The 19,084-nt window shown below is 38.2% G+C and overlaps 1 protein-coding gene across 6 annotated transcripts in view; it reads left to right on the forward strand.

Annotated features, from left to right (window-relative positions):
- The window catches only part of LOC110836506 (RNA-binding E3 ubiquitin-protein ligase MEX3C), a 41,156-nt gene extending 30,096 nt beyond the window's left edge, over positions 1-11,060 (forward strand). For all 6 annotated transcript variants that reach the window (XM_022077776.2, XM_022077789.2, XM_087340703.1 and 3 more), the window contains one exon: positions 3,362-11,060. In XM_022077776.2, coding sequence (XP_021933468.1) covers positions 3,362-4,560 — 1,199 coding nt within the window. In that variant the 3' untranslated portion in view covers positions 4,561-11,060. The remainder of the gene's footprint in view (positions 1-3,361) is intronic.
- The last annotated feature ends 8,024 nt before the right edge of the window (positions 11,061-19,084 follow it).

The raw sequence follows: 19,084 nt of genomic DNA on the forward strand, positions 1-19,084 counted from the left end.
ATTCATCTTCGTAAGATTCGCGAATCGAGTTGTTTTCATCGAGGAAGGAACTGAATTTTAACATTTAAATGAGCTTCATGCATCAAAGCTTAAAGACTAAAAACACGAGAAAGACATTACAAATTCTGAGGTGGTGTTCGATAGGCAGCTTGTTATTATTGACTTATTGTCGTCGTCTCGTTTGGACAGCTTCCCCCCCCCCCCCAGAGCTTTCGACTTTTCCCTGTTTAGCCATTTCTCCACATTCTTTCATATTTCGTCGGTGGGGGGGTGGGGTGGACAAGGGGCCCGTTACAAGCCCAGTTTACAGGTACATAGTTTCACCCCATCGCACCAATGACAGTAGTGATAAGGTGTATAAATCATATTTATTTGGAAACAGCGTTGAAGAATAATGATCAGAGGAGGGTGTACGAAGTGTGGAACGTTGACTGGTAAATAAGCGTTTAGTAATTTTGTAGTGTTTGTGTTCGTCAAATGGAGGAGATTGCTAGGGCTAGCTCGTAACAGAAACGAGTTGTCGTGGAAAGCGACCGCTTAGAAGGCAGAGACTGAGATGGCGTAATACTTAGACGGGTCGTAAGGTTTTTGTAATGTACATTTGATTGAACTGGAATGGGACGGGATCCATGGCAAGCTTTCTTTGGGCAGCGATGAACCTTAAGAGTTCTACACTTAATACGTTTAGCAGCAGTGTGTTTGGTTCGGAAAGGAGGTCCATAGCAGTTCATGGAACGTCGCTGCTATTATTTATGATCTGTCATTGACCTTGAGCACGCGTTTCTATTCCTTCGTCTTCTGAATCATCTGTGACGTTTATAGCGAACCCCCGTATTGTAGGTGGGATTGACTGCCAGGGCAAGGATGTCTTCTTCGCTGCCTTGTCCAGGCTGACTCTGGGGTCCCTGAGCAACTGTAGACGGGAACATGTTCACAACGAGCATCAATCACCCTGAGTCTACAGAACGATTATAGAGACTTTGTGTGCACCGCAGACACAGATTGGCTTTAGGTCGGCTGTGTTCGTTTTGAGCAGGTTGACTGAAACTTGTATTATTAATAACCATAATCTACCATTTAGGAAGCTCTGCAGAGTTGCATGCCGCCGGAGCGCGAATTTACCAGCCCACATCTTCAGTCTAGTGCCGATATTAAGAATGCGTGGAGTTTAAACTCCACGTCTTCAACAACGTTTTGCCTTTGTTAGCGATGTTGGAAGGAGAATGCACAGAAAGGAATCAGCGTTGAATCCGGCTGGTTTCGAACACGAGACGTTATTTGCCCCCTAAACCACCAGGTCACCCTATCCCTTTCTTGCCACACGTATGATGTATATTTTAAGCAAAGGTTGGAGAATCACGGCAGCCCTTTCTAAAAAGAAGGGGTAATTGTCGCCTTGACATTGGAGAACTTTTAAATAAAGAAACGCGTGGCTCTTCCCACTGTAGCAGTGAGTAGAATTGTGTCCTGTGACTTCCATTTGCATGCATGAGTAGCCTTCACTACTGTAAGGTGAAAGACCACGTTAAGAGGTCCCTGGTCACCACGACATGACGCGTCTGCAGGCCGCAGATGTGGATGGTAGCTACGAATACAGTGAACATCCGACAAGGGGTCAATCTACAGTTTGGTAGTTGTGCGGGGGGCTAAGAACCGACTTCGTGGAACGAAGTCCTTCTTGAAAAGCTGATAGTCGTTCAACTAGTCAAGAAATCCGCAGCCTTTCTTGCAGCCAAAAAGTTCTTTATCGTGTTCAAAAAACTCGCCACCAGTCGCTGCCCTGAGCCAAATCAATCAGACACACCTCTCATCCTTTTTACTAATGATTTATATTAGTATTTTCCCATCTATGCCTTTGTCACTTTAGTCCCTTGAATGTACGTCAGAGACCCTTTGGGTCCGCGGTATTCCAAACTGTTGTGGGCATGGTGGCAAGGAAAGAATCCTAAAACGCCTCCACATAGAACTGATGCCGACACTTGGGGTAGTACTGCAGTCCATTCTTAATGAATTACTCAGGACCTTTCAGAATTGCCTTCATCTGTGTTCTGCGTCTTTCACAATTCGAATTCTGGCTGTTCTCCCCCTGTTCTATGGAGATATTTCAGCGAGGCCGCAATCAACAAGAGCCTTGGCTGTCAGAGAAATATGTAGTGCGGGCTAGCCAGCAGAAAGAACCAGTGGCCGGCCGCGCGACTAGAGGAGTTGAAAGTCCGCATCCAAGGTGACTGTAGTCAGACCGAGCGTGGTTGGTCTTACTTGAAGGACGTAAAGGACGCGAAACAATCCCAAGAAAGGAAGAAAGAAAGAAAAAGACGAACTCCTCCGTTTTCTTTGTTGAAAGAATTTCCTATAAGTCATCAATGAAAGCTTTCGTGGAGGCAAGAACTTTGGGTAGACATTTACATGATGTTAGTGATCACTTCCCGAAACTCATTGGTTTTCTCGTCTCCATTTTCTTTGTTTGGAGTATCTGTTCAGAGGTGCGCCGAGCTTCTTGGTAAAACTGTTAAACGAGACTAAATGTGTGAGGCCTGAGGTTCTCGTGGCGGTGAAGATGATGTTGGTCTTGTAGGTTGTAAGGCCACGATATGAACGTTTTGAAGGAACATAGTGCCTGTATGGTCAGAGCTGATATCTGCCTACAACTCCACTTATTTTTTCGTGAACTTTAAAGTCTTCATCACTGCTGTTGCATTGCCCATGTATAGTACGAAACATCATAGTCACCCATTTTATTTTAATTTATTATTCCTTATATTCTTGTCCTTGCAGTCTTGACAATTGTTAAATTAATCTTGTGCTCTTGGCGTATTTAACAACGCTGTTTAACCTGCAGGGGGTTAAGTGTGTAAACTGAGATGGCTTAGTTTAGTATTAGCAGTATTGATCTTCCTGAGAAGTTTTATCACATGTATTTGAAAGATACTCATCTTGCATTGTTTTCCTCAAAAATTCCATGCAAATGCCATGTATTTGCTAATACTGTACCCTGTCAACTGCAGGGTTGTGTGTGTGTGTGTATGTATGTATATATGTCACAAGGAATGGCAGGTTTATGCACATCGTGAGTTGGGAAAGGTCCAGGAAGAAATGGAAATAGCTTATATTAAGGTACAGTTCTCATATCGTATGGAGGAAATCACACGCCCTCTTGTCAGGATAACAGTCTGAAGTGAGATTACAAACCGGGTTTTCTAGACTGTACTTGGCGTGTTGCTATTGAGCTAAGATGATTTGTACTTCACTCCATAATTTAGACTAAGCCAGACCTCAACAATAGCACACTTATAGCATAAAGAACGTTTTAAAAATTTCGGTGTGGTACTTATTGGACACTGAGTTTATTGTTTTGTTTCAGGTTGCAAGATCAAGGCTTTGCGTGCCAAGACTAACACATACATAAAGACTCCAGTGCGGGGAGAAGAGCCCGTATTTGTTGTGACTGGGCGCAAGGAAGACGTTGCCAAAGCTAAAAGGGAGATTCTCTCAGCAGCAGAGCATTTCTCACAAATCAGGGCATCGCGTAAGAACAACTTAGGTGGTGGGGGTCTGGGTGGTGTAGGGGGAAACTCAACAGCACCTCCCGGGCCTCCAGCAAATGTTCCTGGTCATGTCACAATTCAAGTCCGCGTTCCTTATCGTGTTGTGGGCCTGGTGGTGGGTCCAAAAGGAGCGACCATCAAACGCATCCAGCATCAGACACACACCTATATCGTTACCCCCTCTCGAGACAAGGAGCCAGTGTTTGAGGTCACAGGTCTGCCAGAGAGCGTGGAGACTGCAAGGCGGGAGATAGAGGCTCACATCGCTATGCGGACTGGAAATGGAACCTTGGCGGGGAACTTGAATAGTGCAGTGGGACTTGCTGGCACACTCTTGGGTAGTACTGGTCTCATTGATGACTCTCCTGACCTGTTGGCTTCTCTCTACAAATCGGGCCTTGGCCTTGGATCATTGTTTAGTTACCTGGACAACAGTCTGGCACCCACCACTCCTGCTTCATCTGCTGGTCTTACAGAATCATCCATGCCCATCTCCTTCCCCACCATGACATCATCAACTGGCAGCACAGGCGCCTTCTCTTCGTCTGGATCTTGCAGCTCCTCTTCAAGTTCATCGGGTTCTGGTGGTCAGGGTAGTCGTCTGGGAGACTTGGTATCTATCTGGAACGGCAGTCTGGATCGTGATGAAGGGCTTGGAGAATCTCCATCTTTTGAGACAGCAACTGCCCCTTCCAGCATTTGGTCCTTCCCATCAGGTGGTTCATCTGTTCCACCAACACGGCCATCTCCTGCAGCTTCTGTTTCACCCACTGACTCACTGACAAGTCTGGGAAGTTTGGGAGGGCTAGTAAATAGCAGCAGTGGTGGGGCTGGGAGTGGTGGTCGTCGTGACTGCCTTGTTTGTGGAGAGAAGGAAGTAGATGCTGCTCTGGTTCCATGTGGACACAATCTCTTCTGCTTGGACTGCGCCAATCGGGTATGTGATGCAGACGCCACTCCACTCTGCCCTGTCTGCCAGCTGCCTGTTGCACAGGCTATTCGAATCTTCTCCTAAGATACAAGAACACACAGCAGTACTCTCGTATTTTCATTTCCGTTTATAAGTTTGTTCTTAACACTATTTGCTCAGAGTCTAGACTTATTTGATTCACTGCACACCATATTGGCAGCACATAGGGTTAAGAACAGATATTTTGAGACGCAGGCTTTGGCAGAATGTATTGATGCCAGTGGGGTCTGGATAAAAGGAAAAATTTTATACAACGAAAGAGTAAATTAAATAAATTATTTAAATCTATATTTTATGTTAAATATTTTTGTTTGAATGTTTAGTTTTTGAATGTATGGAGTGTGATTTTTTCCCATGCCCCAACACAATATTTGGGTACATTCTGTGGAAAGCAAGTCTCTGTCATTAATAATAATAATAATAAATAATAATAATAATGCATGCAACTGCCCCCACCCCTGCCCTAGCACATAATAATGGTGGGGGAATACATCCAAATCAAGAGTGCGTAATATATTAATATCACACATTTTAAGAGTATTACGAAATATTTTAACTGAGATTTAGATTTTTGTATTATGTGTATGTGTGGATGTGGATGTAGATTTAACACAGAAAAAATCTTGAAAAAGACATGTTGACTAGAAACATCTCTTGCGAGATTTTCTTTTATTTGTTATATTTTTGTGTGGGGAATTCCAGTTCACAAGTAGGCGGTTTTCATTATTTAAACCATAATACATGTAATAAAAAAACAATAAAAATAACAGCACTCAGTCAGACAGAGGCCAGGATTCCACTAGCTCTGGCTGTGATTCTTAAAACTGCCATCGGCAGCGCCATTGTTGCGTTGCATCCTCCATTCTTAAAGGCGGCTGTTGTAACCGTTCAGTATCCAAAGGGGGGCAGGAAAACCTGGTTATTTAATTATGATTAAGATTATGTATTATTACTATTATTATTACCACTCATCTTCATTGCATCGTGTTACTGTCATCATCAGAACTTTATCATTGCCATCTTCACCTAAACTATTATAGCGCTGAAGATAGAAAGTCAAAACCGAAGGAGTCATTCCTTGTTATTGCCTGGATATTTATGAATAGACATATCCCTTGTTAGCCGTGTTGCTTGTTCTGTTTTCATGTGATATAGCCATAAGTTATTGAAAGAGTATTAATTATGAAATTATTTATCTAGAGTATCCTTACATTTATTCTCATAAGAAATCAGGCATTGCTGTATGTAATAAGTATTGCACATCACTTGCCAAGGCTATTTTTTTATCCATGTGCAGTTTTGTGGTGATGACTTGGATCCAATAAAATAAGCCTTTTAACATGACTGACATCTTTGGCTACATACATGGCATGCACATTATTAAAAAAAATAATTTAACAAAAGACGACTGCTCAATTGTGTATGGATGACTCCCTTGATGGATTTTGCTCTCCGCATTCCAAATAGGCGGCGAGGAGATTTTTTCGTATTGACATGATTGTTCTATATCTCAATTTCTTTTTATATTTATATAATATAAATAATAAAATAATTGTCACCCTTGTCCTCTGCCTGGCTGAGATGTGGCGTGCCTCACAAAAAAGTTTCAGTATTTGATTTTATTATTATAATTATTATTGATGTTCACGAAATGATTGTATATTAATTTTTTTTGGCATGTGTGTAGCTGTACCCAATGTAAGAGTTATCAAAGTGACAACAAAGGAGAAAGGAAGTTCACCATAGTAAATGTACAAGATCTTTGTTTTCTTTCGTGGTAATTTAAACATTTTATTTTTTTACATTTTTCATGATAATTATTACAGTAGTATCCAGTACATGTAAATTAGTTTTGGGGTTGGTTGTAAATATAGCACCAGAAACACTGTCAGAACAGTTGTTAACTGTTTATCTTTTTTTATTATTACAGTGCTTGCGCAGGGTTGCAGAACTGATGCAGCCAAATTCCTCCTTGTGCATGCTGTGTAATGCTGTGAAAATTTTAATATTTTGATGATAAACATGGATTTTGAAATTAAAAGTTGCATGATTTATTGCCAGCCCCTAGAATGATGCTTAGCATGATAGAGAATTTTTGCATTTTTCTAGATAAATTTCAACTATAGGAACAATTGCAAATGGTATACTGTGGCAAATTCTTTCTCCCCTTGATGAGTTTGCACAATATTTAAATACATTCAGAGTAGTAGTTTAGTGTTTTTCTATTTTATTATGATCCTATATATATTATACTATATATTATATATGATGTAGCTATAAAGAAATATTAGTGACACTGGAGAAGTTATTTTTTATGTTAGTCTGCTCAAAATGTGACAGGCCCAGAGTGAACTTTTCATTTGAGACTGCAGTGGCCATCTTGGATTCGATTTGAGTTCTGAAAAGCTCTCGTTTTTGTCTTCCTAGGGGTCGGGTTGAAGAAAGCCTCCGTTGCATTTTTACTTTTAATTTTCCACCACCACATTTACTTTTTAGGAAGAAAATTGGGGGCACCAGAGATTTGAGTTTAGAGATGTAATACGTTTCTTGTTTCTCGAAACAGTTGCAGAAATAGTTTCTTTTGCAAAATGTGTTGAAATAACAAGATAACTAAAAGCTTCTGAAGGGTGGTTGCATAAGTGATTGTTGTTGACCCACAGATAGTGCTGCTACCTTCAAATCAAAGTATGTAACTCATTTCAATGCAATAATTAAAGGACAGGATCTCTGTATGCAGTTAATTTAATTTAAATAATAATAGATGTTTTAAGGTAATTGTTGATGGTTCACTCCATTTTCTTAAAATGTTACAATTCATTTTGTTTAGTCTGTCAACAGACCAGTTCCGAGGTGTTTTGTCGTCTTGATCGGACATAAAGTCACGGTACAGTAAGTTCTCCTACTCCACTTCGATTATGAAAAGTAATACTAATGGAGAGGGTTGAGAGGGGGGGGATGAAAACTAAATGCAACTAGCTTTTGACTGAAGAGGTGTCAACATTTAGCATTGTTATCATTCTTAATGTGTAAAAAGGTCCAGGCCTAATTATATATTATAATATATTTAAAAAATAATTTGAAATGTTACGTGGTGTTTTCCAGCTTGGAAGCACATAATATACATAACATTTATTTATAATATATAATATAAATAATAAATCTTAGACATCTGATTTTGTTGACTCCTTACCAGACGCAGAGGACCGACTTGCTGCAGCTACTAAGGAAATTAGCGGTTGTGGCTTTTCAAGTGAATCACCATTATCACATTCTGCCTTGCAAAATTAATATTGAAAACCTACATTTTTCTAACTCTGAAAGCAATAATTACATAGATCATGTTGCAGCAGTTCGGTCTTTAGCAACTGGTATCAAGGAAACAGAAAAAGAACCTGCTCACCATTATAAAAACATTGTGAATATAAACAAATACTTCTATTTAGTATGTTTTTTGTGTGTGTGAATGTGTAGACTGTTAAAAAGAAGTACCATAGTGTAGGTCTTGTGTTTGAAAACCTGGGCTGAAAGTTACAATGTGTGGTCACACAGTTTATTTACAGTTCAAATCCTTGTAGAATGTTATATTTAACTACTTCTAAAAGTACATCATTCTAATATATGAATATTGATTGACAGTGTCCTGTTTAGTCATCAGCGCACAAACTGTCAAGAGAATGGTATTTGAGGGCAGTGGCATAGAAAGGTGTTTAAGAAACTTGTTAATGGTTTTGAAACAGTTGCACGAAGCCTAGTTTTAAAAACACAAGATCAACAGGATTTATGCCAAGTGTTTTATATTGTAACGCTGCCTTACAACAGGGGACAGGAAATTTTGAAGACCTTTTTGCTGTTGGCTAGAAAAAAATGAGATGTATGCTCCATATGATTGTATGGGTGAAATGTCTGAATAAATGATTATCTACTTCCTGAATTGTGCAGATGCTAAAATGAAAGAACTTGGAAAGTCTCAAATAATGACTTACGTTCTTAAATAGATTATCGATCACAGTAATCCCACCAAGAAAATTGTTTTGGTTCTACGTGTCTTCTTGTTTTCCAAGTTGATGAACACATACATTAACATCCACATAAAATTTTTCCTTCCCTGTTTATTGCAGAGTGGCATAAGTGCATTTGAAGTGTTATGTTAAATTATGTTTGTCTGATCTAAACGTTTTATTACATATTTCCCTATTTTTTAAAAAATATTATTTGCTTGTATTCATTTGCATTAGCACAGCAACAAATACACACACACATGCCCATATCAAAGCTTTACTGTGATTTGAAAGACTGATTATGTGTTTTTTTGAAAAAAGAAACAAAGATAGGAAAAATAAAAATTGAGACATTGCCAGTGATTATGAAACTAAGGAGCTAGAGAAACCTCCTCACCCCAAGTGGTTGACTACATCTATGTTGATACAAACAATAGCAACCTCATTTTGCAGTTGTCAAGTACATTTTAAAGCCCATGTATTATGTAAATAAAAAATGGAAAACATAAAAATCCGCCAACAGCAAAGACGGGTCAGTTCTTTTCCACTTTAATGGCCATTAAATACCGTAATATTTTATATTTATAACGGTAATAGTTGTATTTGTACTATTCCAGTTTTGACAAAAATACTAGTATTAAACTAAGAAAACAGTCTTTTTATTATTATCATTATTTTTCCAGGAATCATGCATGGCCTTGAAATGTAAAATCTTAATAACACCCAAAATACATTTCAGGAACACAAATAGAATAAAGGTTGAAGCAACTTCAGAATTTTTAAACCCATGACTGTACTGGATGCAGCATTTTGTGGCTTTAGTGTCCTCTGAAATGAAATCTTTGGTGTCATGTTACTTATTAACATCTGGGCATATTTCTTTGTCTAACATGAGCAGTTTCCGTAGCTGGTTAATAGTAGGATAATCAGTAACTGTGTTTTGTGTCGGGTGATGGCGGGAAGAGGTCAGTTTGCGGACATGGAAGTGCCCAGATTCTGTGAACTGTTATATGCAATAATTTGGGAACTCAGAAAAAGTGTATGCTCTCAGTAGCATTTGACTGAACACTTGTCTGTCCTGATTTGCCTCTGTTCACCTCTTGTAGTATTTTTCCCCTTTTATGATCCTGAGAATTGTAGTTTCTTAGACGTTAGAGCAGAGTACGAGTATAAAGCAATGGCTTATGTGTTTTTGAGGTGCATTGTTGTCAAAGAAAATTTGATTGTTCAGATTTAATATAATTATGGAACTGGAGAGATGTTTTTGTGTAGGAAACAGTATAATGTTTTTATTCTTGATTTATATACATATATATATATCTTTTCAAGAAACAGTACTAACGTCAGGTTTGGGATAACACTCTGAATTTTTGTGCAACTTGTGTTTGGAAATGCCTGTATTTTGAGACTGTGTGGACTTAGACATTTGAAGAAAAGTGAATTTGATAGTTACGTAATAATTCTGAGCCTCGGACAGACGGACCTAACAGAGGACCGGATGGAAGAGGAGAATTGAGGAGGTTGTGGACCGAATACGGACCAGAGAGCCATAGAAGAAGAAGTAATAATTCTGAACCACAGATTCTAAATTTAATCTTGTACCAGACATGTACGCACAAGAGAGAAGTTCCAAACCTGGCAATGTTGTTTAACTCTGAATTTGTAGTCTATATGATCAGAAAGTTGCACCAAACTGCTCCCAGTCGGGCTTCGAGCCTTGCGGGTCCCCTCTATCCCATGAACCAATAGAGTTTGCTCAACATCCTTCCTTTCCTCCGTCATTCCGCTATGCAATACTCTTTAACACTGTTTACACTACATTTTCAGTCCAGGTGTGAGATACAGATGTTGTCCAATTTGTACTAAACCATGTATCTGGGGGAAGGGATTTTGAGATGATTCCCCTCCCCCGAGTAGGAGCCCATGCTGGATTGGAGGGTAGGCATGTGCAACTTGATGCATTGTTGTCAGTCTGGTAAAGAGTGATTATGTCTTCATGGTATAAGTAACACATATTTACACTCATTCACATATAGACTAACATTAATCTTTCATAATATATCTATAAAAAAAATTACCACATTAAAAAGTTATTATTCCCCCTCATATGCTCAGTATAAATAAAAAGTATTTGCCCCTTTTAAACTCAAATCCAGAACTATCAGGGTTGTGTGTGTGTGTGTTTTAAATATTTTACAAAAGTTTACGTATTTAATGAAAAATATTTAAGAAATCATACATAGGTTTGTTTATTTGGAGATGTGTTTATACCCAAAGAGAATAATAATATACTCAGCCTAAATATCTAGATAGTTCCATGCAAAATTCTTCACATATATTTTTATTATACATGTTTTAATGTGCGTAAGATAATCTTTGAACAAATGTATTTTGAAGTTCAACATATTACCTCCTTTTTGGGTAAAAGAGTACTTAAAATAATGTATGTTAATTTTTTCATGTTTGCTGATATTTTATTTTTCAGACTTGTGAATAAATGATTCACTAGGAATGATTCTCTAGAAAATAAATTGTATTTGTAACTGATGTTGGGAGTGAAATTTATTTTAGTTTCCTTGTAACAAGGTTCCTTATCCTTCTTACATAGGCTTCCTATTGTAATGGAGGTTGCCAAATATGAAAAAGTATTTTCTATAACCATTATTAGTATTGCTATTTCAGCATAAGTTTTTAATGTGTTTTTGAGGAAACTTGATGATTTGAGCCATTCCAACGCATTTATGCAGTTCAGTTTTGTATGGTCCATTTCAAAAGTTCTTTTCTGTCATCATGCGACTTCTGTCCGAGTGTGTGTGACCACTTTCCTGAAGTTTTAAATATCCTATTAACCTAGTGATATGCGTTTTTCTATATCGGACGATTATGCAGCTAAAGATGCCTTCCCAGGACCGATAATGAAATAAGGAACAATCCTATATAAACGTGATTGCCAATGTTTTTTTCCCATTTCTAACATCTTGAACTTTCCTTTTATAAAGCAATTGCACGCTTATGAGATTATGCTGTGTGTGTGTGTCCTTACATTCTGATCCAGTTGACCTATTTCAACTAAATTTAGTATTACAGTTACACAATTGGAGGCAGTCCCAATGCAGATTTAATTTGCTAGCTGTAACATGCACGAAAGAACTTGTGAATTGGCTTCAACACTAACGCTACTTAATTTACATATTATCTTTAAAGTGTGTGTTATATTAGATCTCGAAATAAAACATTTATTAAGATAGCCTTTTTTTCTTCGTGGAATGTTAAGCAATTTTTTTTTTTAAAAACTTTCAATTTGACAGCGTAAATTAATTAACAGTTGGGGCTAAGTGATGATATTAAGTACGCTTTTTTCATGAACTCGTTTTTCTGGATATGACAAATACTAAAGTGCTTATTTGTGACACGCCATGCACTTCTCAACCTTGATTGTTCTGATCTGCGTAATTAAGTATTTTAATTCCAAACACGTCCTTAGTTGTATCCCCCCCTCCCATGGATCTATATGCAGGCAAATGCGCTGGTCTACGTTTCATGTTTTTAAGTTCCTTCGCATTCCTGCTCAGCGCTTATTACGCATGAAGTAACTAGAGAAGATCTGAACGGATTTTCATATATGGTATTTGGCAGTTTCAAATTTGACGGCAAATTTCAGTTTTGGTTAACATCAGACAACAATATTGGTCACTTTACATGTTGACATAACAAGGGTTTCTGCGTGCTGAAGAGACGACATTGAGAATCTCCAGACTTATTGTTCCTGTGGTTTGCTGTAATGGAAGTAAAATTTTGATGAACACTCCAGGATTGTTTTCCAGGGCACATTTTTAACGTAAACCCTATATTTTATTAAAATTGCATGTAGAATTCCATTACCTTAATTGAGATATCCTCGTTTGTAGACAGAATCAGGCCTGAATTCATTCCTTTACTCCAGAACGGATCTTGAATATGGTAAAATGATTTGAGATTGATATTACATTATGTGTTTGTTTGTATAACTAATTATGGGTAGCTTCAAGGATTGAGGCAAATATTAGCAGCCTAACTGCAGCAGAGATGAGATATTTTAGGACTGTAGCAGGAAAATTATAAGGGGTAGTTAGAAACGAACAACTCAAAAGACAAGCTAACAAATGTAGAAGAAGACTGCAGAAAATATTTACTCGCGTGAATTAAGCGTCAGGTTCATTTGGATCTATCTACTTCAGTTCACTGTCAGAAGCAGCAGGACCAAGATCGTCTTTTCCATACAATGGGTCCTTTGAAATGTCTGTCCGGGTTTTCTCCCTATTTCAGCAACTTCACCCGTTATGCTTGGAAAGACTGTCGTGACGCACATTTGTCTTGTATTTAGGAAGAACTGGGATAATTTCAAAGCAGCAAAAAAATTCTTCTAATAAAAGTTAATACTGTTACGGTCGCAGAAAGATTTTAGTGGGAAAAATTGTTGTGGTACAACTTCATACAAAGCAGGTACCTATCATTCCAAGAATTATAAGGGAGGGGGTTACAAGTCGAAAAGATGTGAAACGGTTTAAAGCTTAGGATCGTGTTCAGTGGCTGACTGGTTTTTACAATTTTGAGGTTTCGGGTTCACACTGAAAGAATAGTGTCCAGGAGAGTGAAATCAAAAATATGGAAAACGTACGTGTTAGGATAAAATTACAAAAACAAACAAGTGCTCATCGCATGACTACTAGTTTCTGTATGCCTCTAGTGTTGAAGAACACGTGTCACTAAGATGCACCTACTTTCTCTCCCTCAAGAAAGAATCGAACGCTGGCTAGAAGAAAGCGCGTTTGAAAACAATAATACATGGTCCTTGGAAAGTAGAAATGGTTCTAGTTTCGGACTGATCCATTTCCAAATGCTTTATTGTGTTCTAGACCCCTAGTTAATAACCTGAAAGGGGAGGAAGGGTTGGAGAAAAACATTTTGTATCAAAATCAGTTTTACCTTAAAACCTACAGTGATTTATTACGCAGCTACAACTTTCTGTTGGCATCCCTCAGAAAGACACTATCAGAATCTACGGAATAAATTTACACAGTCGAAATCAGCTCATGCGCTGAGATAATCGGACGCACAGAATCTTGTGTCATGAAATTTCCGTAGTAGGCTACGAACCGAGGGCTCCGTTGTTTTTACTATTTCGTATGCCTTTTCTTTGTTATAATAATAATAATTTATTTACGTTCCGTGGATCCATAAGACAGTCAGATGACAATAGGATGTGGAAAAAGTCATAATAATAATAATAATACAATACATATTATAAAGTACAATTCAAACTATTATATAAATTTCACATAATACAAAACAAAGTATTCCCTATAGAAATGATAAGCTACAAATAGATCTACCCATTACACACAAGAAAAATTTATCACTTATTTGTAAACAACATAAATTCATTTACAGAGTAAAAGGAGTGTGTAATTAAGTATCTTTTTAATGTTACCTTAAATTTCTCCTTATTATTTACAAGATTTGTGAGATTTGATGGTAGACTGTTGAAAATTTTGATTCCTGCGTAATATGCACTCTTCTGAAAGCATGACAGGTTGTTATTATCATGGTTTACTGTAACGGGATTCGGAAGTTAGTGACATTGGTTCAGTTCTAGGCAACATTCCGTGTTCTGCCACAGCACTAAAGGTTAAGAAGAAATAGTCTCCAGTGCTTATTTGTTTATAGTTTCAGTTTCAAGGGCACAAATTATCGTCGCACAGCACAAATACAACAGTCGCATTTCCTGCGTATAGCAGCAGGACGAAAGTTAAGGTTTAGTGATGACGCAGATATACAGTCGTTCAGTCCACTTTGCTTGTTGCCCAGAGTAGTGTGCGAATTCAGCAATTACACTACACTTGCTAGGGGTTAAACTAGTCTTCTCAGAGAGGCTAACTAAAACGGGCTCCATGGAGCAGAGTCCTTTAGAAGCTAATTGTCGCTCAGCTGTTCAAGATCTTCTCTGTATGGAACCCACAGTTTCATTACCCTATTAACATGAACCCACCACTGGAGCATATGGTAAGACACATTAATTCAGTTTTAATATTGTTCGCCCGTCGTCACACCTAGATCTTCTAAGAGGTATTTTTCCATCTATGCGTGCCACATGTCTCCCCATCTCATGTTCTTCGGTTTGTTCGTCCTAATGACATTTGGTGAACAGTACTTTACAAATTATAAATCTCATCATTAAACAGTTCTCTCTAGTACCGATGAGCTTTGTAAACGAATTACTGCAACGAATTATAAAATGTCCGAAATGTAAAATGTTCAGGCTACGTTTATTTTAGAAAATTTGTTTTAAACTAAATTATTATGGTAGTTGTATGACAACTGCTCTGACTTGGGGATCAAAATAAAGAACCCTATGCTTTGTGTACGATTCATCAGTAAGGAGCAGAAAATGTATTGGGATACAAATGATCAGTTTTAAAATAGTAGTCCTGTAATTATTTCTCTATTAATGCTGTAACGGAAATTATGTGTGTGACGCATCGAGTTAAAATAATAATTTCGTTTTGCCATCGAATGCTAGCACCTGCAAATAAACATTTCTCTTTCAGTTAACTGTACTTGTTACTTCCACGAGTTCATTGGAAAGGATCACATTTTAATTTGAATGGAGGTTTCCCTTCACAGTGTTTTTTAACGAATAAAACCAGTGACAAAGAGGACTGAGGTAGAAGGAGGTAACAAGGCACGTGCCATATACTCCTCTACTTCGGTTCAAACTTTACTTTCCTCTTTTGACACACACAAATGTAAAATCGGTATTACTTGTCCTCAGTAAACACAAAAGATCTTCAGGAGAGGGTTACCTCTTTTTGCTTTGCATTCTTTGTATTTTATTTTTTCGTCTTCCTTTGCTTTGAAGTGTGAATGGTCTAGTCCCCAAATTCCCAGGCTGAAATATTCACTTCCTTGCTCCATGTTTCAATAGCTCTTAAGACAGCTACACATTTCTGTTTGTAGTCGCTGTGACGTTTGTAGCGATTTGAAAAATTATCGCATTCTTCAATTGGCTGGAAGACACAAAATCGCCAATTGTTCACATTCGGTCTACGTATCTTCCACTGAATTCTGTTTAATACTCATTGTCCTTCTGTTACGGTGCTGTGTTACGTAATTGTAATATTTAGTAATAGACGTAATGTGCCATAGCGATCTTGTTAAAATGTAATTCATCTGCAAGTACAAATAGCTCAATTAGGCGTATAGCCCAGTGTTTGTAGGTCCCATTTTCCCTGACTCTATAGTCAGTTTTTATTAAACTCAGTTCGAAATTCATGCCATTGGAGATTACTCTGACATCATATTTTAAATTACTGTCTTATGCGATGCCAACATGGTGGTCTTGTGATATGGAGCAGTAAAGTAATATGAACATAGGTCTCTTTAAACAAATATATTTTGTAAAACATGCTTTTCCGAAAAATTGTAAACATCAATGTGATAAACTCGTAAAATACCGCTGTTTTGAATTTTATGCCGGCATTTGTTATGTTAATCCGTACAAATTTAACATATCCGTTTGACTATTATTTTACATTTCATATAAACGTTCTTATCAGAGTTGTTTATCACTTTGAAGTCTGTAGTACTGATTTGGTCTTTCAATACAGACTGTGATACGTGTTCACTCGATATCTGGGTCCGATCTTTTTTATTTCAGGAAAGACCGTTCCTCTAGAGAGACGGGTGGTCAGGTAAATGGTTTGTACTGCTGCATCAGCGCACTTATGGTGAATTCTAACATCATCTGTAAAAGGATTTTTACTACGCATTAAGCTGAGGGTTTTTTCATTTAATTTTCATTGTCCTTCCGTCTGTGTTCACGTCCGTTATCCTTCGTCGGGTCGTCATTGTATTTGTACTGCCTAGAAGTTACAGGCTTGTGCCACTGTCATATCCTATACCACCTAGCTCACAACAACTTACGAATTTAGTCACCATCCAGAATTTGCTATGAAGTCAGACTTTGAACATATTTATAATCACAAATTAACGTGTCCACCGTCATTTGGATCACTACATAGATTACATTTTCACCTGGTCCCCTCGTCCCCTTATAATTCCTGACCAAGTCCTCCATGTTAATGGCATGGCTCGTGCTCTGGTAGTACATTATCTGCTTCCTATGGCAAGACCATCTGTAAGTCCTGCTCGTTTGTAGGAGGGTGGGTGTCTGGAGAAAGCTGTTGTATAGGGTCTCATATAAGGCATAAAATTTGAGTATAATTTTTCAGACATACTTGTTTTATAATGGTATTTCGTCATGTTTTAAGTCATTGCCGTTATTTTTTAAATAAATCTTTCCCTCTGTCCGGATGAAATTTCTCATCAAAATTACATTGTGATTAGTGTTATTACCTTCCGTTGACAACCGGCCCGTACAGTTTTGGGGCGGTTGAAAATTCTAAATTGAAAAACCCTGCTTCAAATATTGTATTGAATTCAGTCTGGGAGAGCTACCTTGTATTTTCAACCGTCAACTTGATCGAGCTTTTTGCACACACATAGGCTGAGCCTACTCGCCTTCCCTCTTGTAGCCATGGAAACACCCTCCTGGTTTTCATCTCATACCCCAGACGACATTCTCTCTTCATGTTCCTCTCTCAGTGTATCCGTGGCTTCTCTCTCCCTCGTCTATGTAAGAGAAACCTGGGTTTTGCGTTAACTAAAGCTTGTGATGTACGAGGATCCAGTATGGTGACTCCCCTAGCAGGTTTCTCCTTATCCTGTGTTTTAAAGTACACTTCCGTCCAATGTGCAATCAAACTAACGATTGTTCTGTTAATTTATTTCTATGTTACTTCCGAGGTTTTAAACTTCATTGATCGAATCGGTTCTTCTGTTGTTTCTGTTCGAAGTAAGACGAATTTTAAAAAAAGTAATTTCGATCTAAGTTTCGGTTACCTCAGTGATTAGTGACAATACGTTGAATATATCGATTCTGTTAAACATGGTCAATGAACAACATTTACATGAGAGTTGAGAGAAAATAAAACTAAACAGAAAACAAACAGGGCGATTAGTATGAAGATTTCTGCCTTCTGGGTTGTTGCGCCGTGTAGTATGGTAGATGTTTACCAACGTTTCGGAGGTCATACTGCCTCCGTCATCAGGGCGATTTCCTTTCCAAGTCATTATTCACAAATCATCTTACCATTCAACGATACGACTGAGATGGTGAAAGCAGCCATTAAATTAAAAATAATCCATTAACCACCCAGCAGATTGATATATCTGGGCGGCACAATATCCTATCTTGGGATATTTATCCGAATCGGGTTTTGTTAATGTCAAACTTCCAGGGAATTGAGGTTGTAAATACTGTGCCATCTCTCCTGACCTCTGCTACCATAACTGCGTTCCGGAAACCGGGTCAACAATGAAATTCAGTGTCTCTGAAATACGCTTTTGGCATCGTGAGTTAGTGATGTCAGGGTTTGCACTGTGATCTTCTCATTGTGAGACCTCTGCTCTTCATACATCGACCTGAGTACTGAACAGGGCGTGGCGGCTGACTGACAGACTGCTTATGACTCCTGTTACGAAGTTAAAACACTAAAGGTGATATGTGAGGGTCATGATGCGTTTCTTAATGCATCCGCTACATTAATGTCAAACTCCACTTCACGTTTTGTATTTCTTCTTCTTCTTTTCCTACCTTTCAAGAATATGTTTACATGCCTCTGTCGTTTTAAGTTCAATGTTTACAATATCTACCAATATCGTTTCTTCTCCAGAATAAATTATAATAATTGTGGACCACATTATAACCTATACGTGGAGTTTGCCGTCACTCCACCATACTCCTACATGGCTTGGCGTTTAATAAAACACCAGAGACGACAGCACCTTTTATCTTCACACCTCCCTTAAAAATAAGAAATTTTGATCCCGTTACTTTGTATAGGCGGGCGCAGGCTGTTAGACACCCATATCATTCCACTATATTAAGTATATTGTATTCATTATTGGATATAACGTGGTAACTTATATCTTTCTGGAGACATACGTCACAGATCTAAAAATATATTAAAGCGTGCAAATTTGTGTAATTTAAAGTGTGTTAGGTTATTAAAATTGTTTCCCATCTGAAGTAGTTAGACATCAATAAATAAATACATTTTTCCTAAAAGGATCTGCCACACGAAAATAAATCTGTAAACATAGCAATAAATTCTTGTCGATGTCTTAGAGGCAATTTAATTACATTTCGCTTGTCAGCAAACACCACCTAAAGAAATGCAATAGCTGATATATTATAGAAGTCTGCGACGCTAGCAAACCGACGCCGAGCGTTGCTTATCGACGCAACGCCGACTCAAGCCACAAGACAGGAAGCTTGAAAATCGACGCTGGACGACGTGATACTTCTCTTTGCGACGCCGACTCATCAAAACCAAACCAAGAAAAGCCTCAGGAGGCGATATGGCACTGTGCTGGCAAGCCGACGAGCAATGTTGCGTCGCCAGTCCCGGCGCCGGCATTAGACACCATATTCAGTGTAGAACAACCTAATGATACGATCCGACACGCCA

The sequence above is a fragment of the Zootermopsis nevadensis genome, unplaced genomic scaffold (genome assembly GCF_977971745.1).
Source record: "Zootermopsis nevadensis isolate Lab colony 2312 unplaced genomic scaffold, Znev_1.0 Znev_ptg000061l, whole genome shotgun sequence".
Classification (NCBI taxonomy): Eukaryota; Metazoa; Arthropoda; class Insecta; order Blattodea; family Termopsidae; genus Zootermopsis; species Zootermopsis nevadensis.